General features: G+C 40.3%; 1 protein-coding gene across 1 annotated transcript in view; it reads left to right on the top strand.

Moving 5' to 3' along the window:
- Positions 1-24,547, top strand: part of DNAH3 (dynein axonemal heavy chain 3) — a 205,269-nt gene that overhangs the window by 121,436 nt on the left and 59,286 nt on the right. The window contains exons 40-42 of the mRNA XM_045383002.2: positions 1,829-2,074; positions 19,450-19,553; positions 22,142-22,436. Coding sequence (XP_045238937.2) covers positions 1,829-2,074; positions 19,450-19,553; positions 22,142-22,436 — 645 coding nt within the window. The remainder of the gene's footprint in view (positions 1-1,828; positions 2,075-19,449; positions 19,554-22,141; positions 22,437-24,547) is intronic.

Genomic DNA, 24,547 nt, shown 5'->3' with positions numbered 1-24,547 from the left:
GGAGATGAACATAGCAGGACCCCCATCTTACCTCCTCTCTGATAAGAGATTAATATCCAAAAAAAACAAAAAAGTAAATGTAGACTTATTGATCCAGCACTTTCATCTTTGGATATAAACCCCAAAGAATTGAAAGCAGAGACCCGATCAGATATTTGTATAACCATGTTCATAGAACTTTTGTTCACAATAGTCAAATGGTGAAAACAACCCATGTGTCTACTGATGGGTGAACAAATAAGCAAAATGTGTTGTAATTTTGCAATGAAATACTACTTAGCCTTAAAAAGGAAATAAATTCTGATGCATGCTATAGTTTGGATGAACACTAAAGCCATTATACTAAGAAAATAAGCCAGTCACAAAATGACGGTGCGATTCTACCTCTATAATGTATGTAGAGTAGCCAAATTTATTTATTTATTTATTTATTTTTGTTGTTGTTGTTGAAACAGAGTCTCGCTTTGTTGCCCAGACTGGAGTGCAGTGGCCGGATCTCAGCTCACTGCAAGCTCCGCCTCCCGGGTTCACGCCATTCTCCTGCCTCAGCCTCCCGAGTAGCTGGGACTACAGACGCCCGCCACCTCGCCCGGCTAGGTTTTTGTATTTTTTAGTAGAGACGGGGTTTCACCGTGTTAGCCAGGATGGTCTCGATCTCCTGACCTTGTGATCCGCCCGTCTCGGCCTCCCAAAGTGCTGGGATTACAGGCTTGAGCCACTGCGCCCGGCCAGAGTAGCCAAATTTATAAAGACAGAAAGGAGAGTTCTGATTGCAAGGGGGATGAGGGAGGATGGAGGGGGAAGTTATTGTTTAATGGGCAAAGAGCTTCTATATCCAGTTCTGGATATAGATGGTGGTGATGGTTGCACAGCAATATGAATGCACTTAATACCACTGAACTATACACTAAAAATGGTTAGATGGTAAATTATACATCATGTATTTTACCGCAATAAAAATATTGCAGCAAAGGCTGGGCACGGTGGCTCACGCTTGTAATTCCAGCACTTTGGGAGGTTGAGGTGGGTGGATCACGAGGTCAGGAGTTCGAGACCAGCTTGGCCAACAACACAGTGAAACCCCATCTCTACTAAAAATACAAAAATTAGTTGGGTATGGTGGCGGGCACCTGTAATCCCAGCTACTCAGGAGGCTGAGGCAGGAGAATCACTTGTACCTGGGAGGCGGAGGTTGCAGTGAGCCGAGATCGTGCCACTGCACTCGAGTATGGGCGACAGAGCTAGATTCCAGCTCAAAAAAATAATATATATATATATTTATATGTATTCTATATATTTATGTATATTATATATATTTATATATATTATATATATTTTATATAGTGGTATATATATATAAATAAAAAAATTATATATATAAATAAAAATATTGCTCACGCCTGTAATCCCAGCATTTTGAGAGGCCGAGGTGGGTGAATTGCTTGAGCTCAGGAGTTCGAGACCAGCCTGGGCAACCTGGCAAAACCGCATCTCTACAAAAAAATACAAAAATTAGCCAGATGTGGTGGCTAGTGCCTGTGGTCCCAGCTACTTAGGAGGCTGAGGAGGGAGGATCACTTGAGCCTGGGAGGTCGAGACTACAGTGAGCTGTGACTGCACCGCTGCACTCCAACCTGGGAGACAGAGTGAGACCCTGTTTCAAAAAAAAAAAATTGCATGTGATAATGATCTGGTAGGTGATAGGCACTCTGCCAGTATCAGTCGCCCCTCTGGCCCAGACCCTTCAAAGGCAAAGCCAACCAGTTCACAGCCCTTATATCTATGGCATTCTGCACTCTGTCCTGAGATTCGCTTTTCTCACTTATAGATGAAATCAGGGCAGTAGAAGAGGAGGAAATGGAATTAGGTGAAGGCCTGTCAAGTCAACAAATCTTTCTCTGGCTCCAAGGACTGTTTCTCTTTTCCTTGGTGTGGACTGTGGCTGGCACCATCAATGCAGACAGCAGAAAGAAATTTGATGTGTTTTTCCGCAACCTGATCATGGGCATGGATGATAACCACCCAAGGCCCAAAAGCGTCAAACTCACCAAAAACAACACCTTTCCAGAAAGAGGTAATTTAGAACCCATTTGTTATGTTCTAGTATAATAGTTTTAATTACGTGTTCTAAATGCAAGCAGAATATGCAGACAGGTGAGCCCTTTACAAAAGCCAAGGAAGGCCAGGCATGGTGGCTAATAAATGTATAAGGAATGACAGAATTAAAATATCATCATTGGCTGGGCATGGTGGCTCACACTGGCAATCCCAGCACTTTGGGAGGCCGAGGTAGGCAGATCGCTTGAGGTCAGCAGTTCAAGGCCAGCCTGGCCAACATCTCTATTAAAAATACAAACAAAATTAGTCAGGCATGGTGGCATGCGCCTGTAATCCCAGCTATTCAGGAGGCTGAGGCAGGAGGATTGCTTGAGTCAGGGAGGTAGAGGTTGCAGTGAGCTGAGATCATGCCACTGCACTCCAGCCTGAGCAACACAACCGGACTCTGTCTCAAAAAAAAAAAAAAAAAAAAAGGAGTTGGCCCATGGGTGGTCCTGAAGTCAGGGTTTTATGGAATACTTTACCACTTTTTTAATTTAGAAAAAGATGATATGACTGTTTTATTTTTGCAAAAATTACCTATAATTTCATCACCAAAACAAAATGAGAAATACAGACCCGGCCGGGCGCGGTGGCTCAAGCCTGTAATCCCAGCACTTTGGGAGCCTGAGATGGGCGGATCACGAGGTCAGGAGATCGAGACCATCCTGGCTAACACAGTGAAACCCCGTCTCTACTAAAAATACAAAAAACTAGCCGGGCGAGGTGGCGGGCGCCTGTAGTCCCAGCTACTCGGGAGGCTGAGGCAGGAGAATGGCGTAAACCCGAGAGGCAGAGCTTGCAGTGAGCTGAGATCCGGCCACTGCACTCCAGCCCCAGCGGCAGAGCAAGACTCTGTCTCAAAAAAAAAAAAAAAAAAAAAAGAGAAATACAGACCCTTGTGTTTTTCTTATTCCTTTCTATTTCTGTTGTGTGTTGACATGCCTTCATATAGGGTACTTACGGTATTAATATTTCTTTTAATTTTGTCATTATAGTTTTTTGTTTGTTTGTTTATTTTTGAGATGGAGTCTCGCTCTCTTGCCCCTGCTGGAGTGTAGTGGTACGATCTCGGCTCGCTGCAGCCTCCGCTTCCCAGGTTCAAGAGATTCTCCTGTCTCAGCCTCCCAAGTAGCTGGGATTACAGGCGTGCACCACCATGCCGGGCTAATTTTTGTATTTTTAGTAGAGGTGGGGTTTCACCACATTGGCCAGGCTGGTCTCAAACTCTTGACCTTAAGTGATCCACCTGCCTCGGCCTCCCAAAGTGCTGGGATTACAGGCATGAGCCACTGCACCCGGCCTGCAGTTATATTTTAATATCATATTGAAATGTTTCCAATTTTGCTACATACACTAACTTCAAACTGATCATTTAGTGACTATAAATATTCTTATGTGTGTGGCATCATTTCTTACAAGGAAGATGCTGCTTCTAAGTAGCTTTTGTTTTGTTTTTCTACCACCCAAGTAAGACATTATATAAAATTTAGAAAATACAGAGAAAGGAATAGAACAAAATTAAGATCAATGGTAATCCCACGCTCCAGAAATATCACTATGTTTTCTTTCAGTTTTTTCTGTATTCCTAGAACAAAAAGATCATACTATAAATACTTCCCAAATAGCTTTACTTTTTGCAATTGTAAAAAAAAAAAAAAACGTGTATCAAGGGCCACGAGAGAACTTCCAGGGGAGACACTAATGTTGCATATCTTAAGAGTGACCTGGATTACACAAATATGTGTATTTGCCAAAACTTAGTAAATGTGGGCTTAGGATGTGTGCATGTCATTGTAAGATTTATGTCAAAGGAAAAAATATATAAATAAATACTGAACACTAGGTAGTGATAAGCACGCCGAAGTATTTATGAGAAAGTGTGTAGATGCTTAACAATTAATTTTGAATTTTTTTTGTAAAAAAGATAGATTAAAGGAAGGATAGAGGGATGACCAGGTATGTACTAAAACAAATAAAAAGCTAATGGTAAAATCTAGAAGGTGAGTATACAAATGTTCACTGTACAATGTCTTCCATGTTTCTGTATGTTTGAATTTTTTCATAATAATGAAATAATGAATGAGCAAGTAGATACTATTACCGCCTGCCACATACTCTTTTTCTGCACAGCTTGCATGCTTCATGTGACACATGGCCATCTGTCAGGTTGTGAACCCCAAAATTCTGAGACAGGTCTCAGTTAATTCAGAAAGTTTATTTTGCCAAGGTTGAGGATGCACGCCTTTGACACAGCTCAGGAGGCCCTGACAACATGCGCCCGAGGTGGTCAGAGCACAGTTTTATACATTTTAGGGAGACATGAGACATCAATCAACATATGTAAGGTGAACATTGGTGCCATCTGGAAAGGCAGGACAACTTGAAGCTGGGTGGAGACTTCCAAGACATAGGTAGATAAGAGAGAAATGGTTGCATTCTTTTGAGTTTCTGATTAGCCTCTCCAAAAGAGGCAATCAGATAAGCTTTTATCTCAGTGAGCAGAAGGGTGATTTTGAATAGAATGGGAGGCAGGTTTGCCCTAAGCGATTCCCTGCTTGACTTTTCCTTTTAGCTTAATGATTTTGGGGGCCCAAGACATGCTCCTTTCGCAAGATGAACCCCATGGAGGCTCTGTCTCTGTACCAATCCATTAATCAGATTGTCGTGCATTCATTGAGTTTTTGGTTTGGATGATTTTGCTTATTTTATTGTCATAGTAAAATACACATAACACCAAATTTACCATTTTGACCATTTTTAATTGTTCAAATCAGTGGCATTAAATACATTCACATTGTTGGGCAACTATCACCTCCCTCCATCTCCAAGACGTTTTTCACCTTCCCTAACCATAACTGTTCTCATTAAACAGTACCTGTCCCAATGCTCCTTCTCCACCCCTACCCTGGAAATAATCATTCTACTTTCTGTCACCATAAATTTGACTGCCCTGGGTACTGCATGTAAGAGGAATCATACGGTGTTTGTCTTCCTGTGACTGGCTTATTTTACTTAGCATAATGTCTTCGGCGTTCATCCATGTTGTAGCATGTGTCAGAATTTCCTTTCTTTTTAAGGCTGAATATATTCCGTTTCATGTACACACCACGTTTTGTTTATCCATCTGTCAGTGGACCCTTGAGTTGCTTCCATCTTTTGGCTATGGCAAGTAAAACTGCTATGAACATGGGTGTACGAATACTGTCTTTTGAGTCTCTGCTATCTTTGGTGTTTATACTAAGAAGTGAAAATCTGGATCATATGTTAATACCATGTTTAATTTTTTGAGGAACTGCTGTAATGTTTTCCATAGAGGCTGCAATATTGTACATGCCCACCAGCGATACACAGAAGTTCTGATACCTCCACATCCTCACCAGTTCTTGTATTTTCTCTGTATGTTTTACTGATAATAGCCATCATGGTGGGTATGAAGTTCATTCTTATTTTTTCAGAAAAAAATGTACAATAAAAATATGTGATAAAAAGACAACCACGATTAACATTTTGATGACAATTAGACATTTTCTTATGCATGTATGTATCTCCAGGTTTGTTTTTAAAATATAAAATCATTCTGTACTTTTATCTCCTAGTTTTTCCTATCATTAACAACATTCTAGTGGCCACATATTTGCTTAATTCATGTTATTTCCTCATGATGATTTCCTAAAATAAAATTGCTGAGTCAAGAGGTCGGTAACATTTTAAAGCTTTTGGTTGCTAAACTTCCCTTATGCCTCACTGAGTATTGTCTTTTCAAAATCTCAAGCAATTTGAAATATGAAAATCATATCTCGGCCAGGCACAGTGGCTCACATCTGTAATCTCAGCACTTCTGGGAGGCTGAGGCAGGCGGATCACTTGAGGCCAGGATTTTAAGACCAGCCTGGCCAACATGGTGAAACACCGTCTCTACTAAAAATACAAAAATTACCTGGACTTGATCGTGGGCGCCTGTAGTCCCAGGGATGGGAGGCTGAGGCAGGAGATTTGCTTGAACCTGGGAGGCAGAGGTTGCAGTGAGCTGAGATATCACACCACTGCAATCCAGCCTGGGCGACAGAGCAAGACTCCATCTCAAAAAACAAAACAAAACAAAACAGAAAGTCAAGCAATTTGAAATATGAAAATCATTTTGCATTTTAACTTTCTTCTCCTTTAAAAAAGTTTTAATAGACTTTAGTTTTAAATTTATAGAAAAGTGTTGCAGAAAATACAGAGTTTCCATATGCCACTTCTCCTCACCCACGCAAACACAGTTCTCTCATTAACATCTTGCAGTACTGTGGTATTATAGTTACAATTGATGAACCAATATTGCTAAATTATTATGAACAAAGTTCATAGTCTACATTAAGGTTCATTCTTGTGTTGTATGTCCTATGGGTTTTGACAAAGATGTAAATGTCACATATTCACCATTACAGAACCATGCAGGATAGCTTCACACAACCCAAAAAATCCTGTGCTCCACCTCTTCATCCTCCCTTCCTTCTCTGATCCCCAGGCAACCACTGATCTTTTTACTGTCTCTATAGTTTTGACTTTTCCAAGACATGATATTCTTGGAATCATACAGTATGTGAAATTTTTAGACTGCCTTATTTCACTTAGCAATATGCAGTTGAGGTTCCTACATGGATTTTTGTTCTTTGTTAGATTGCTTCTTTATCACTTAATAATATTTCATTGTACGTATGTTTATCCATCCACCCATTAAAGGACATTTTGGTTTATTACAATTTTTGGTACTTATAAATAAAGCAGTTATAAACATTTATGTAAAGGCCTTTTGTGAACATAACTTTTCCATTAATTCATTTAGTAAACACATAGACATGCTATTGCTGGATAATGTTAAGCCTGTGTTTACCTAGACCAAGTCAAGAAGAACAGATTTCTTAATAATTTGGGGTCTTTCTATTAATAAACATGGATTATCTATTTATTTAGACTGTTTTTTATTTCTTTGGCTAGAGTTTTATAGTTTTCCTCATATAGATCTTGTATATTTTTTGTTAAATTTATACCTAAGTAGTTCCTTCTTTTTTGGAGTTAATGTAAATGGTATTGTGTTTTCATTTCAAATTCCACTTGTTCATTGCCTGTATATAGAAAAGCAATTGACTTTTGTATATTTATCTCATATCCAGCCATCTTGCTACAATCACTTATAAGTTCCAAGTTTTTTTGTGGAATCTTTGGGATTTTTTTTTACATAATTATGCCATTGACAGACAGTTTTATTTTTTCTCTCCCCATATTTTATTTCCTTTTCTTGTCTTATTCCATTAGCTAGGACTTCCAGTATGATACTGAACAGAATTAATGAAAAAGGGCTTCCTTATCTTGTTCCCAGTCTTAGGAGGAAAGCTTCTAGTTCTTGTCCATTAAGTGTGATGTTTGGCTGAAGGTTTTTTGTTGATATTCTTTATCAAGTTGAGGAGTTCTCTCTGTTCCTAGTTTACTGAGAGTCTTTGTCATGAGTTGATGTTGGATTTTGTCAAATGCTTTTTCTGAATCTATTAATGTGATGATATGATTTTTCTTCTTTAGCCTGTTAATGCAATGAATTACATTACTTGATTTTCAAATGTTGAGCCAGCCTTGTATACCTGGAATAATCAAGTGGAATAAATACCACTTGATTATGGTGTGTAATACTTTTCATATGTTGTTGGATTTGATTTGCTAATATTTTGTTGAAGATTTTTGCATCTATGCTGATGACAGATACTTGTCTGTAACTTCCTGTCTTATAATGTCTTTATCTGGCTTTGGTATTAGCGTAATGCTGGCCTCATAGCATGAATTATAAAGTGTGTCCTCTGCTTCTATTTTCTGTAAGAGATTGTAGAGAATTTGTATCATTTCTTCATTAAATGTTTGATAGAATTCACCAGTGAACCCATCTTGGCCTGGCACTTTCTCTCTTGGAAGGTTGTTAATTGTTGATTAAATTTCTTTAATGTATAAAAGCCTATTCAAATTATCTATTTCTCCTTATGTGAATCATGTAAATCATGTCTTTCAAGGAATTAGTTTATTTTATTTATCAAATTTGTTGCTGTAAAGTTGTTCATAATATTCCTTTATTATCTTCTTAATGTCCATAGAATCAGTACTGATGGCCTTTCTTTCTCTTTCTTTTTTTTTTTTTTTTTTTTGAGATGGAGTTTTGTTCTTGTTGCCCAGGCTGGAATGCAATGGCACGATCTTGGCTCACTGTAACCTCATCCTCCCAGGTTCAAGTGATTCTCCTGCCTCAGCCTCCCAAGTAGCTGGTATTAAAGTCATGTGCTACCACGCCTGGCTAATTTTGTATTTTTAGTAGAGATGGGGTTTCTCCATGTTGGTCAGGCTAGTCTCAAACTCCCGACCTCAGGTGATCCACCCACCTTGGCCTTCCAAAGTGCTGGGATTACAGGCGTGAGCCACCGTGCCCAGCCTCATTCTTGATATTAGTGCTGTCTTCTCTTTTTTTCTTGGTTAACCTGTCTAAAGGTTTGTTAATTTTTTTTTTTTTAACAGATGGGATCTGCCCAGGCTGGTCTCAAACTGCTGGACTCAAGTGATCTACCCATCTCAGCTTCCTAAAGTTCTAGGATTACAGGCGTGACCCACTGTGCCCAGCCTGTCAATTTTATTAATCCTTCAAAGATGCAGCTTTTGTTAATTTTATCTATTAATTTCCTATTGTCAGTTTCATGATTTCTGCAATTATTTTTATTTCTTCTGTTCTGCTTCCTTTTATTTAATTTACTCTCTCTAGTTTCCTAAAATGAATGCTTAGATTATTGATTTTAGGTCTTTCTTTTTACACGGTGGCTCATACCTGTAATCCCAGCACTTTAGGAGGCCAAGATGGAGGATCACTTTAGCACAGGAGTTTGAGACCAGCCTGGGCAACATGTCAAAGTCCTGTCTTTACAAGAACAAACAACGAAAATTAGCTGGGTGTGGTAGCGAACACCTGTCGTCCCAGCTACTCAGGAGGCTGAGGCGGGATGATTGCGTCAGCCTAGGAGTTGGAGGCTGCAGTGAGCTATAATCATCCCACTGCACTCCAGCCTGGGTGACAGAGTAAGAGAGTGAAACCCTGCCTTAAAAAAATTAAAAAGTGGGCCGGGCGCGGTGGCTCAAGCCTGTAATCCCAGCACTTTGGGAGGCCGAGGCGGGTGGATCACGAGGTCAGGAGATCGAGACTATCCTGGCTAACACGGTGAAACCCCGTCTCTACTAAAAATACAAAAAAATTAGCCGGGCGTGGTAGCGGGCGCCTGTAGTCCCAGCTACTTGGGAGGCTGAGTCGGGAGAATGGCGTGAACCCAGGGGGCGGAGCTTGCAGTGAGCCGAGATCGCGCCACTGCACTCCAGCCTGGGAGACACAGCGAGACTCCGTCTCAAAAAAAAAAAAAAAAAAAAAAAAAATTAAAAAGTGTTTTATTGCCCAGGATGTGTTCTATCTTGGTGAATGTTTCATGTGAGCTTAAGAAAATATGTAGTCTTGTGTTGTTGGATACAGTAATAAATGTCAATTTGACCCTGTTAATTGGTGAGGGTGCTCTTCGGTTTCACTATATTCCTACTTATTTTCTAACTGTTATCTGCCAATTACTGATTGACAGGGGTTGTTGAAGTATCCAGCTATGATATTGGATTTGTCTATTTCTCCTTGAAGTTCTATCAGTTTTGCCTTATGTATTTGGCATTCTGTTTACATTTGAAAAGTGAAAATAGTATCTAATTTAAATTTCTTCTTTTTTAAATTAGAAGTGAGGTTGAATTATATATAAAGTGGTAGTTTGTTTTTCATATGTTCTTTATTTAATGTTTTGGTAGGTTTTGTTTCTGTTTTGTTTTTAACAGACTGTGTCCCCTTTTGTTTATTTTGCCTGGAATGTGATGCATCCTTTCTGTCAGCAAGGAAAAATTTTATTCTCTGGCTCCCATAACCATCATCTCCTTTTTTCTTGTCTTGGGGTTTTGGTCTTTTGAGGTGCACTTTTCATTTTGATATCAGCCACCCACAACTTCAATTATTCTTTGTACAGCCTTGAATGATTTTAATTCTGCCTTTGTATCTTTTGTTCCTGTGCCAGGCTTTGTTATTGCAAGGGTGGGAAAGTACAGGCCATGGAGTGAAACTGTCAGAGTTCAGACCCTGACTCCAACACTTACTGCTGGGGTGACTTTGAGCAACTTATTTATCCTCCTTAGTTCCCTCAATTATAAAATGGGGGCAATAATAATAGTAAGGATTAAATGAGTTAATACATGTAAAAATACTTTGAATAAAGCACGATATATAGGAAATGTTAAATAAACATGAGCAATTTTGTTGCTGTTATCATCATCATCTCTTAGGGCGTCCATCTCACTTTTTATCTCATCTTGCCTTTTCATCTTAGCTTGTTTCTCCTTTGTTGCTTTTGGTTCCTGCTTCACTTAAAGTTAGGTCTTTCTGCACCTTATGGAAGATACCAAAGCGTTTTCTTGAAATTTGGCTTCAAGTGCTGCAAAAAACAAGTTTCAGCCTGGCACAGTGGCTCACCCCTGTAATCCCAGTACTTTGGGAAGCTGAGGCAGGTGGATTGCTTGAGCCCAGGAGTTTGAGACCATCCTGGGCAACATTGTAAAACCCTGTCTCTACAAAAAATACAAAACAAATTAGCCAGGTATGATGGCACACATACCTTATTCTCAGCTACTTGGGAGGCTGAGGCAGGAGGATCACTTGAGCCCAGGAGTTTGAGGCTGCAGTGAGCTGTGATGCACCTACAGCCATGCATGACCACTGCACTCCAGCCTGGCTGATACGGTGAGATCCTGTCCCAAAAAAAAAAAAACAAAACAAAAAAGAGTTCAGAAATAAATTCTTCAGGTTAATCTCCATATGACGTTCCTTTGCATTTTTTTTTTTTTTTTTTTTTTACATTTTACAATTTTTTTTCACAGGCTCCACATGTTGTTTTCTGCCTTCCTTATCCTTCAAGATCAATCTGTTTATGCTGTGTCTGCAGAGACGGTAGATGAATTGCCCTTGACCTCACTTTCAGATCATTTTGTGATGACCTCTCTCCTTTCCTTCTGCAGCTGGAGAGCCAATGATGTGATGTGCACAGCTCCCACTCAGTTTCTAGATAATTTTCCCTTATAATATCTCTTGTCCACAACCATGGCCTCATCTCCTACCTCTATGCCCTACCCAGCAGATGCAGCATAAAACAAACCATAATTTTCATCATGTCCTGCAAACTGACTTCCTTTGTGTATATCTTCTTTTGCAGCAGCTTATTTAAAACAAAACAAAACAAAACAAAAAAACAGGTTTTTGCCAAGGAGGGTGGTTCATGCCTGTAATCCCAACTACACAGGAGGCTGAGTTGGAAGGATTGCTTGAGCCTGGGAGTTTGAGACTAGCCTGGGCAACATAGCAAGACCCTGTCCTTTCTTATAACCATATGCAAAAGATTAAAATGCCTTTCTAGCCTATGCATGAGGGCCCACGATTAAAATTCGAATGCTGAGTGCTCCAGGAAGGCCTTCTCTGACTTCAAGGGAATATTGTTTTCTAGGATTTTCATGATATACAAGGCATGGCGTAAATGGATCTCTCAAATAAGTGCTGGAGGAACTATACTGGGAAGCATACACTAAGGAAAGCAAGCAGACCCTTGTGGGGTTCTGTCAGTGTTGGGCTCATATTGTCTGACATGGATCTTTGTTTGTCAACCCAGGGAACCGTTTGTCCAGAAAGTGCTGAATTTCTCTTTATTCACTCGTTCATTGTGTGACCTTTGAAAAGTCACTCACTGCCCAGTTGAAAAGTTTGCCTTATTTTTCCAAGTGCAGGAGAGGAAAGCAGAGCTGGGGTAGAGGGGATAGAAGTCATTTACCAATTCATTACCAATCCATTCCTGAATTTCTGCTATTCTCCTCTTTCTACTCTTGCACCCAAATCAGAGTTTAAGTTATAATCACAACACAAAGAGAACAGGAGCCATTACTCTGATGAAAACCAAGGCGAGCTAGAGCTAAATATTACCAAGTGCCTTCTGTGTGCCCAGAGCTATGCTAGATGTTTGACACGCGTATCTCACTCACTCTCCCTAGTGCTTTTCCGAGCTTGACATAAAATCAGGCCCATTTTACAGATGTGCAAATGGTAAACCTAGCCAAGGTCACACAGCTGGTAAATCTACTTTTACTAGTGAAATCTTTTCTCTTCACTTCTCTTCTTCTCTTCTCTTCTTTCTCTTCTCTTCACTTCTCTTCTTCTCTTCCCTTCTTTCTCTTCTCTTCTCTCTCTTCTCTTCCTCTTCTCTTCTTTTCTCTCTCTTCTCTTCCCCGTCTCTTCTCTCTCTTCTCTTCTTCTCTTCTCCTTTTCTGTCTCTTCTCTTCTCCGTCTCTTCTCTCTCTTCTCTTCTCCTCTCTTCTCTTCTCTTCTCTTCTCTTCTCTTCTCTTCTCTTCTCTCCTCTTCTCTCCTCACCTCTCCTGTCTTTTCTTTTCTTTTCTTTCTTTTCTTTTCTTTTGAGACAGAGCCTCATTCTGTTGTCCAGGCTGGAGTGCAGTGGCGTGGTCATGGCTCATCATGGCTCACTGCAGTCTTGGTGCCCCAGGCCCGGGTGATCCCACCTCAGCCTCCCAAGTAGCCGGGACTATAGGCACATGCCACGATGCCTGGCTAATTTTTGTATTTTTTGTAAAGACAGGATTTTGCCATGTTACTCAGTCTGTTCTCCAACTCCCAGACTCAAGTGATTCATCCACCTCGGCCTCCCAAAGTGCTGGAATTATAGGCATAAGCCACCATGCCCGGCCAAATCTTTTCTCATTAGCCCAAATGTTCCCAAATCAAGCCACAAATTAGCTCTAGCTCAACATCAGCAAAGGAAGAGGGAAAAATATTTTACTTATTCAGTCTTTTAGTGTCTCCTTTTTATTGTAAAAGCAATTCTATTCTATTAAATAAAAATTATCAATAAGTATCTCTTTGTTCATACCACCTTATCGCGGTCATTTCAGTTTTCAAAAAATCTGTTTCCTTGCTTGTCTACCTGATTTCATCTCTTTACAGAGTTACCATAATGGTATATATTTCACTCTATAGTCTATTTTTATCTAGCATTGTTTCTTAAAAGCATTTTCTATGCTAATACTTAGCTTTTGCAACTATCATTTTAATGACCGAAGAATATTCCATCCATCTTATAAGAGCTAATTTTACTTGTCTCCTAATGTAGGATATGTAAGTTATTTCTTTGCTATCACAGATGGTGTTGCATACTCATGTATACAGATTATTTTCATTGTGAATTATTTCCTTATGATAAATTCCCAGAAATGGGATTTCTGACTTAGAGAACATTCTTGTAGCTCTGTAAGCATTGTGCCAGATTGCTTTCTAAAAGTGTTGCACCAGATTGACTTCTAGGTAAGGCTGCAGAGTGACGTAGAACAACAGAAGCTCACTTTTAAAATACCTAATGAAATCAGCAACAACAAACATTTTTTAATCCTAAAAAGTCCTCAGCAATAACCAAAGAATGAATTACAACTTAATTTTACAAACATTGTGAAGTAGTGAATAAGGAGAGAAAACAAGATTCTGGTCTGGCGTATCTCCCAACCCAGAACCTGCCACCCCGCTATCTTGCTAAGAGTGACAGGGAGAGGAAAGCAGGTCAGTTGACAACATTCTAAGAGTTCTTGTTGGAAATCACCAATGGAGAGGAAAGAGGACTATGATGATGGCTGGGCAGCTGCACAAAAGGTCTAAGAGAAACTCTCTATCATGGAAGCCCCTGTGTGATGCTGGAGGACCTTAGTAGGGATGGGAAAAACCACCAGGTTTTGCATCTTCCAGGACCCTGTGCTGCGTGGGGACATGAGCTGAATCCTACAGGAGTGGGGCAAATCACTAGCTAGGATAGGAGTGAGATGGATCCATGGTTCAGGAAATGTAGACAGATTTCAGAGAGAGGGTACAGTGCTCAGACTTTCCAGCAAGGGTAACTGAGCCTTTCCCTTTACCCAACCCTATAGATTAAGGCTATAGGAAAGAAAGCCACACACCATTCCTTGAATAGTGGCCAACACTGTAGATAAGATAAACTGTCCCCAGATAATGTTGGGAAAAATGTCAAGAAGAATTTACCCAATTATATCAGAGCAGAATGGTAAGGCAATCATGCACATATCAGAGAGAGAGAGAGAGAATGTTTAACAGAAAACACGAACCAAGAGCCAGAAAATATTTCTGTTGAAACAATTTTGTAATAATAGAAGTTTAACTTTTTAAAGTTCATAAATGAATAGTATGTTATACTGGCAAAAGAACAGAAATATAGATTAATTGAATATAATTGAGAGTCCAGAAGGAAAACTCTTGCATTTATGGTGACTTGATTTTTGACAATGGTGCCAAGATGATTAAATAGGAAAAGAATGATCTTTTCAACAAATTGTACTGGAACAACCGAATTATACATGTAAAAGACTGAATTTGTAGTTCTGCCTCACACTATAGTGAAAAATTAACTCAAAATAGATCAAAGACTTAAATGTAAAAGCTAAAACTATAAAACTCTTAGAAGAAAACATAGATGCACATTTTTATGATTTTGGAGTAGGCAATGATGTCTTAAGACAACAAAAGCACAAGTGACAAAAGAAAAAATAGATAAACTGAACATCATTAAAATTAAAAACTTTCGTGCTTCAAAGGACAACATCAAATGAAAAATCCCACAGAATGGGTGAAATTTCTTACAAATTATATATCTTATAAAGGACTCAAATTTAGAATATATAAAGAGTTATCATAATTCAATAATAAAAAGACAAATAACCCAATTAAAAATGAGCAAAATATCTGAATAGACAGTTATTTACAGAAGACATACAGGCCAGGCACGTTGGGGCTGATGCTTTTGGGAAGTTGAGATGGGGAAATCACTTGAGCCCTGGAGTTTGAGACCAGCCTGGGCAACATGACTAAACCCCATCTCTACAAAAAATACAAAAATTAGCTAAGCATGATGGTGTGTGCCTGCCTGTAGTCCCAGCTACTTGGGAGACAGAGACAGGAGGATCACCTGAGCCCTGAAGGCAGGGGTTGCAGTGGCCAAGATTGTACCACTGCACTCCAGCCTGAGTGACAGAGTGAGACCCTGTCTCAAAAAAAAAAAAAAAAAGATATACAAAGGGCCAATAAGCCCATGACAAGATGCTCAATGTTATTAGCCATCAGGGAAATGCAAATTAAAACCACAATGAGATACTACTTTGCAACAACTAGGATGGGTATAATTAAAAAGATGAAAAACAACAAGTATTGGTGAGGATGCAGGAAAATCAGAACTCTCATCTACCATAATAGGAATGTAAAATGGTGCAGTAGCTTTGAAAAAGAGCCTGTGACCATTCCTCCAAAGTTAAACACAATCCAATTTAATTTAACTCAGAAGTTAAACAATATAGTTGTGGGCAGATCACTTGAGCTAAGTTCAAGACCAGCCTGGGCAACACAGCAAAAACCCGTCTCTACAAAAAAATACAAAAATTAGCCAGACGTGGTGGTGCATGCCTGTCGTCCCAGCTACTTGAGAGGCTGGGGCGGGAAGATCACTTGAATCTAGGAAGTTGAGGTTGCAGTGAGCAAGATGGTGCCACAGACCCTCCAGCCTGGGTGACAGCTAGGCCCGGTCTCAAATACATGCACGCACACACTCACACACTTTTTTAAGTGAAAGAAGCCAGTTGCAAAAGAACACATATTATATGATTCCCTTTATATAGGCAGAATAGGTAAATTTATAGAGACAGAAAGTACATTAGTGGTTGCCAGGGTACGAAGTGGGTGGGGGAGGGATTTGGCAGGTGACAGCTAAGAGGTGTGGGGTTTCTATCCAATGTAATGAAAAGTTCTAAAATTGATTGTGGTAATGGTTTCACAACTCTGTGAATATTAATATATTTACATATACGTGTGGTTTTGGTACGCTAAAAGTATAATTGAACTGTACACTTGAACTAGTTGGATTATATGATATGTAAATTACATTTCAATAAAGCTGTAGAAAGTTTGTAGATGAAGTGATACAACTACTAAATTAGAGAAATAGAGGAACTGAAGAGTCAGAGAAACAGATTGGGAATAAAATAATGCCATTAATGATCTAATAAGTGAATTAGAACAAGCAAGAACTAAAGTATACAAGACTAGACATCAAATATATGGCTTAGAAATAAGGTTTGAGATAATTACACTTACAACAGAAGAAAAGAGAAAAACATTGACGCAATTAGAGACAATACAATTGATATGGAGACCAAATAATGCTAGTTCCTCAAGAACTCCAATCAATAGTATAAATAATATATACAAAGATACAGATGCAGAAACTTCTCCTAAAATGAACAATTGTTTCTACCAATTGTAAGAGTATGCTATGCTCCAAGAAAAACTGATACATAATAATTGACCAGAAAATATAACATAATTAAGTTATTGGACTTCCAGGGTAAATATCTGATGGGCCTCAGTTTCTGCACAGCAATTTAAAACACACACACACACACACACACACACACACACACACACACACACAAACAGAATAGAGCAATATCTGCACGCCTTTGAAGGCAAGAAAATATGACATATTACTCTCAGCTAAGTCACTGTTAAAAATACAAAAGCAGCAGGCGGTCATTCTCAAACACATACAAGCTGAGAGAGTTGAGCACCTATAAGCCCCTTCTTGGAAAAAAGAAAAAAAAAAATTAGGCTGGGCATGGTGGCTTATGCCTGTAATACTAGCACTTTAGGGGGCCAAGGCAGGCAGATTGCTTGAGCTCAGGAGTTTGAGACCAGCCTGGGCAACATAGCAAGACCGTATCTCTACAAAAAATAAAATAATTTGCTGGGTGTGGTGGCGTGTGCCTGTGGTCCCACCTACTCAGGAGGCTGTGAGAAGATTGCTTGAGCCCAGGAGGTTGAGGCTGTAGTGAACTGTGATTGCACCACTGCACACTTTGACCTGGGCAACGAGTGAGACCCTGTCTCAAAAAAGAAAGAGAAAAAGAGAGAAAGAATGAAAGAAAAAGAGAGGAAAGAAGGAAGGAAGGAAGGAAGGAAGGAAGGGAGGGAGGGAGGGGAAGGAAGGAAGGGAGGGAGGGAGGGAGGGGAAGGAAGGAAGGGAGGGAGGGAGGGGAAGGAAGGAAGGAAGGAAGGAAAATACAGAAAAAGAAAGAAAGGGAGAGAGGGAGGGAGAGAGAGAGAAAGAGAAAGAAAGAAGAAACAAAGAAAAGAAAGAAAAAAGGAAAGAAAGAAGAGAAAGAAGGAAGAAAGAAAAAGAAAGGCAAGAGAGAAAGAAAGAGGAAGAAAATTAGTTAGCTAAGAGATGAATTAAAACAAAGAATTCTTAAGTAGTCTGTGTTAAAAGTCCTGACCATTGCATCTACTTAAAAGTTTGAGCAGTGAATTTATTGAAATACAAACATAAGACTAAGGAATGGGGAAATTATGGTTGCAGAATAAAATATAAATGAATATGAACCCTGACAAAGTGAAAGTTATAGTGTCAATGACAACAAAAGGAACCAGAGAAGGGGAGGTGGAAGAAAGAGTTAATCACCTCACAGTTCACAAAGGAATCAATGAAATTGGTCTAAACTTGAATCGTGTGTATTCACAATTGAAATGGTGTGATATCAGGATTTGCCTTAAAACACTCCGAAGAAGGAAGAAGGGAAGGGGAAGGGAGAGAGATGAGGGAAGAGGAGAAAGGAAGGATGGAGGGAGAGAGAGAGAGAAGGAAAGAAAGAGATGGGGAGGACTGGGTACGGTGGCTCACACCTGTAATCCTAGCACTTTGGGAGGCCAAGTCAGGTGGATCACCTGAGGTCAGGAGTTTGAGACCAGCTTGGCCAATGTGTCAAAACCCTGTGTCTACTAATAATGCAAAAATTAGCAGGGCGTGATGGCGAGTACCTGTAATCCCAGCTACTGGGGAACTTGAGGCAGGAGAATTGCTTGAACTCGGGAGGCGGAGGTTGCAGTGAGCCGAGATCACGTCACTGCACTCTAGCCTGGCAACAGAGTGAGACTCCATCTCAAAAAAAAAAAAAAAAAAAAAAGAGAAAAAAGAAAGAAAGAAGGAAGGAAGAGAGAATAAAGGAAAATGAGTATGGTGCTGGTTGGAGGTAGTGAAATGGATGAGACAAGAACGGCAAAATGATCATGTTGAGGCTGGATAATACATACATGATGGTTTATTATACTATTCTCCTTTCTTTTTTTTTTTAATTTTTTTCACAATAAAAAGTTAAAATACAATAACAAAATGACATTAAATGATTTTTAAAGCATAATGACTTTAATCCCTTTATGACTTAAAATTGTGAAATACATTTTAGGACCCAGTGTCTCTTGTAGTGAAAAAAAGTGTATCTGAAAGTCAGCAGGTCCTTCAGTTACACTTCAATCTCCTTTTCTTTTGCTAGATTTAAGTAAAATTAACTTTAACATAGTTATTTTTAAATAGTATATGTCCAATGAGTCCCCTTCTTATAAAATCCTTTCTTTCATCTATCCTTCCATCTTCAGTTTGTTTGTGTGTCTAGAAAGAGGGCTAGAAGGATTGCCATCAAAAATTATCTCTGGATATGGGATTTTGACTAATTTATTGTCTTCTTTTTCTGTTCTGTTTTTAAATTTTATATATATATATATATATTTATTTATTTATTTATTTATTTATTTATTTATTTTTGAGACAGAGTCTTGCTCTATAGCCCAGGCTGGAGTGCAGTGACACAATCTCGGCTCACTGCAAACTCTGCCTCCTGGGTTTGAATGATCCTCCTGCCTCAGCCTCCCAAGTAGCTGGGACTACAGGCACATGCCACCATGCCCAGCAAAGTTTTTTGTATTTTTAGTAGAGATGGGGTTTCACCATGTTGGCCAGGCTGGTCTTGAACTCCTGACTTCAGGTGATTCACCCACCTCAGCCTCCCAAAGTGCTGGGATTACAGGCGTGAGCCACTGTGCCTGGCCTTGTTCTCTTTTAATACTTGCTGTTTACATTATGAAAACTAATTTAATAATTTGCATAATTAGCACCTATCATTTTTATACAAATAATAAAGTCACTACTCTTTAAAAAGTGTTGTTTCAGTTTATACACTTTCCAGCAATGTATAAGTTTCACCACAACTATGCCAGTACTGGTAGTTACACATTTTCAGATGCTGATAACTGAGGGACTTAAAATCCTCAAATATGGGAGACAAGTAAAGCCTTCATGTGCTAATGATCTGTTTTGTTTCTTTGGGTCCAGGAAGCATCTATGATTTTTATTTCATCAAACAAGCTGGTGGACATTGGGAAATGTGGACACAGTATATCACCAAAGAGGAGGAAAAAATTCCAGCTGGTGCAAAGGTATAAAGAGAAGCATTGGCCATGGAACTTTGGTTTCCAGCATTATCCAAATATTCTCTCAGGTGGAAGAATTAAGTCTTTGCAAGGAGTTTTAAGAGCTTTCTTTAGAAAAATATTTAAACATGAGCTGCACTGGACCTTCAAAAATATGGGCTTTAGAATCAGAGAGACACAGCATCCTTTCTCGGCTTCAATTTACTCACCCAAAAAATGGCAGTGTGGGGAACATTTATGGTTACAGAGGTTGGAGGTGTTATACATGAACACATGGCACACACTAGGGGTTACATCAGTGTTTGTTGCTATTCTGATTATTGTCATTATCAATAATACCAGGTACTGGCCAGGTGTGGTGGCTCACACCTGTAATCCCAGCACTTTGGGAGGCTGGGGCAGGGGGATCACCTGAAGTCGGGAGTGCAAGACCAGCCTGGCCAACATGGTGAAACCCCATCTCTACTAAAAATACAAAATTAGCTGGGCGTGGTGACACACGCCTATAATCCCAGCTACTTGGGAGGCTGAGGCAGGAGAATTGCTTGAACTCCAGAGGCAGAGGTTTCAGTGAGCCGAGATTGCGCCATTGCACTTCAGCCTGGGGGACAAGAGCGAAACTCTGTCTCTAATAATAATAATAACAGTAATAATAATACCAGAGAGTCATCAGTGTGCTTCTCAGTGATCTCAGCAAAAAAGGATTCTTCGAATCCTCAGAGAAAGATTTTCTTGATCAGAATTCTCTGAAAAGTAGGTTCTGATTAATAAGTTTTCTGATTGGAAAATGATTCACCTACAACACCTGCTCTTTTCAATCCTTGTGGAATATCTTTTCAGAGAGTTTTTATGTCCCTGTTAGTAGAATCTAGTGCGCATAGTTTATCTTTCTGAAGTGACTGGAGATTGTTCAGGCCCTGCCTGGAGTGGTAGGTGGTGGACAAAGTACAGATATTGACAGCCAAATCAGACACCAAGCAGGACCACAGCTGTATGTGTAAGGATGTGTCAGGCAGGGTGAATGGGTGCTGACTGCAGGACACACCTTGGGGGCTGAGTGTTGTAAAGCAACCCCCAGCACTGAGGTCCTAAACTTTAATTCTCCAAAAAGAGCTTAGTCACTTGAGCTCCAGGGATTTACAATCTTGCTGAATTAATTCAAGTAAAAGAGTCCAGTGAAGAAAATATCTTCAGTTCTGGAGATTTTTCCCTTGTCAAACAATTGTCCTAGTTCCTGAAAATAAACATCTATGAAACCCAACTTGCTTTAACTTCCCAGTCTTGGTAGCAAAATGGGCATCTTGAATCTAGGTCTGCATTCAGCATCACTTGCTGGCTATATGGCTTTGGATAAGTTAGCCAGTTTCTTTGAGCTTCCATTATTTCATCTGTGTTACTACATACCTGCCTTAGAAGGTTACTGGGAAGACTGTAGGGGGTAATACAGGCAAAACACCCATAGTTAAGCACCTGTTACTTCTCTTCTTCTCAACTTTAATTCCCTTGTCTCATCTGTTTCTTTTCCTTTGATCAAATTACTTACAGAAAGAAGCTGAGCCTTTGTCTACCAGTATATATGGGGCCGCCATGTTGCACAGACCTAGGTGATGCCATTTGCATCATGGTCCAGTTTTGCTTTAGGAGGTGCCATTGACATGATCCATAGTGTGAATGGTACTGTGTTGTGGTTGTACAACACAGTGGCCCCAAGTTCTAGTCCCTTTCAGCCTAGACATAGAAGGAGACTTCAGTGTATGATATAATTTTCCTGCCTCTTCCCCTTCACCCACAGAGGGACCAAATGTAGCCAAATGGCTGATGAAAGGGTTCAAGCTCAGAGAATCCAAACCAAGGTCAGGTGTCCTGTCCAAATAGGGATTCCAGGAGCCTGAGACCAGGCCTTAAGAGTCCAACTGGGACCTGAATACCAGGAAGAGTATGTATTAATACAATCCCCATATTGGAAAAGGCATGGGATTAGTAGGGGTGGGTCTTTTAACCAAGAATGTAAGTGTTGTAAAAAACAAATCAGAAACAAGCACAGATCATGGGGATTCAGGATCACACTTACACCCTCTGAGCCAGGCAGTGACAATGACATAGGGGAAGTCGACCTCGCCTGGGACAAGGGAGACAAGTTGGTTCAGAGCAATGCTCTAGGAGCACAGCAGCTATGGACCAATCCTTACCACTACTGTTTATAATATGACCATTCAGTAGTGAAGACTGTAGACTTTGGAATCATACAAGCTGGGATTCAACTCCCTGCATTTTTACTTACTTGCTCTGTTACTTGGGCAAGTTGCAGAAAGGCTCTCGTCCTCAGTCTTCTCATCTACAATACACAGACGGTAATGCCTAACTTTACATGCATGATCTTGTTTAATCCTCAAGCCACCTCTGTGAATTAGGTGCCATTATTATCCCCATTTTACAGATGAAGAAACTGAGGCCTGTGGAGAGGTTAAAGACTCGCCTAAGGTCATAAAGATAGTAAGGGATGGAGCTAGAATGTAAACCCAGGTCTCTTAAACGCCAAGACCCCCAGCTTCCTGGGCCCAGGACCAAGACTCTCCCATGTCTGTGTGGTACAGGTCTCAGAACTCATCATCCCCACAATGGAGACAGCCCGGCAGTCCTTCTTCTTGAAAACCTACTTAGACCATGAGATTCCAACGCTGTTTGTGGGCCCCACAGGCACTGGCAAGTCAGCCATCACCAACAACTTCCTTCTCCACCTTCCCAAGAATATGTACCTGCCCAACTGCCTCAATTTCTCTGCCAGAACCTCAGCCAATCAGACCCAGGATATCATCATGTCCAAGCTGGATCGACGACGGAAGGGCCTTTTCGGGCCTCCCATAGGGAAGAAAGCAGTGGTGTTTGTGGGTAAGGCATTGAGCTGGGTCTGGACACAACCAGATTCTTCCACCATAAGCTGCAACAAACTACAGCTTCCGCTTGTAGTGCCACTGTAAATGCCTTACTCTTCCTGGGAGATCAAATAGTTCTGGTTAATGTAGTTTAGTATTCATTCCCTCCTCTTCCTTTTCTTCTTCCTCCTTCCCTCCCTCCTTTCCTTCTTCCCTCCTTCCCTCCTTCCTTCCTTCCTTCCTTCTTTCTTACCTTCCTTTCTTCCTTTCCTTCCTTTCTTCCTTTCTTCCTCATAGTGAGTAGTAATTTCAGAAGGGGACTGTGCTGTTTGCCTGCTGGCATTTCCAAAAGCAACACACACCTTGTGATAAACCCCTTGTTCCATTTTATGTCAGATAAATGTCCTATCACTAAATGGAGAAACCTAATACTTGCTAAATAAACATTTGCGAAATAAGCACAGTGAATTTTCCCAGGACTTTAACTGTTTTACAAAACATTTCCTCATTTAGGTCACTTGAGCCCCACAGCCCTGTGGGCTTATTAACCATCATTGTCATTTTACTAGTCAGTGCATTGAGGCTCCAGAAGGTTAAATTTCCTGTTTGGGATCAAATATCTAGAACATTCTAGAGCTGTGACCCAAACCCAGGCTTTTTAGTGCCAAATACATTATATTTTCCACTATCTTACTGTTGACACATAGAGTTCTCATTTAGCAATAGTAATGCCCCACACTTCTGGATTATTTCATGATCTGCCTTTAAAACTCATGTGTTCAGAGGAAATATTGCCTGAGTTCATATCCTTGCCAGCTAACAGCTCTTCAGAGGCAGGGGTCCTATTTTATTTTACATTCCTTTTCTTTTTCTCCTTTTCTCCATCTCGCTCTCCCTCCCTATTTTTATGGTATATTCAAAAACAGGGTAAGCGTTGCAGCCAAACAGATCTAGTTTCAAATCTTACTTTTTTGAGAGAGGGAAGGTCTCACTCTGTCATCCAGGCTGGAGTGCAGAGGCACAATCCCAGCTCACTGCAGCCTCCAACTCCTGGGCCCAAGTGATCCTACTACCTCAGCCTCCCACGTAGCTAGGACTACAGGCACATGCCATCAATCTTGGCTAATTTTTCTATTCTTTGTAGAGATGGGGGTCTCGCTTTGTTACCCAGGCTGGGTGAACTCCTGGCCTCAAGTGATCCTCCCCGCTTGGCCTCCCAAAGTGTTTGGATTACAGGCATGAACCACCATGCCCAACTTCAAAGCTTACTTTTTAACCCTAGGTATATTGTGACTTAACGTCCCTAACCCTCAGTTCCCCACCTTTAACGTAGAGTTATACTATCTTCCTTATAAAGTTAGTATTGGATTAGGTGAGATAATATATATAAGGCTCCTAAAATGTTACCCTACACAAACTGGGTATTCAAACAGTATTTGTTGAAGAAAAACTTAAAGAGTCCCTATTTTATTGAGTGCCTCTGATGTGCCAGGACTGAGTAATATGCTATTGGGGAAAATGCAGTCCCTGCCCTTGGGGAAGTCTTAATATATTCTTGCCATTTTGGTTTTCTCATCAAAAACCCCCGCTCAGGCTGGGCACGGTGGCTCATGCCTGTAATCCCAGCATTTTGGGAGGCCGAGGCAGGTGGATCACTTGAGGTCAGGATTTTGAGACCAGCCTGGCCAGCATGGTGAAACCCCATCTCTACTAAAAATACAAAAATTAGCTGGGCGTAGTGGTGTGTGCCTGTAATCCCAGCTACTTGGGAGGCTGAGGCAGGAGAATCACTTGAACCCGGGAGACGGAGTTTGCAGTGAGCCAAGATTGCACCACTGCACTCCAGCCTGGGTGACAGAGCAAGACTCTGTCTCAAAAACAAAAACAAAATAAACAAACGAACAAACCCAGCTCAAAACCTAGGGTCTCATCGTCTGTTGTTCCCCTTGAAGTTCAACTATTACCTGTTGGTCAAATTAAATACTCTATTGGCTGTGAGCTTGTGGGAGCTTGACTGTTGCCATCATATGGGGAGCAATTAACAAAATGTCTAGCACTTAGTAGACAATCTATTTTGCTTAAGAGAAATGGGAAAAAAATTAAATGCCTGTTTTCTTTTTGTTTTTC

The sequence above is a fragment of the Macaca fascicularis genome, chromosome 20 (assembly GCF_037993035.2).
Source record: "Macaca fascicularis isolate 582-1 chromosome 20, T2T-MFA8v1.1".
NCBI lineage: Eukaryota > Metazoa > Chordata > Mammalia > Primates > Cercopithecidae > Macaca > Macaca fascicularis.
The sequence above is the reverse complement of the archived record's forward strand: the minus strand, read 5'-3'. Positions and strand labels throughout refer to the sequence as shown.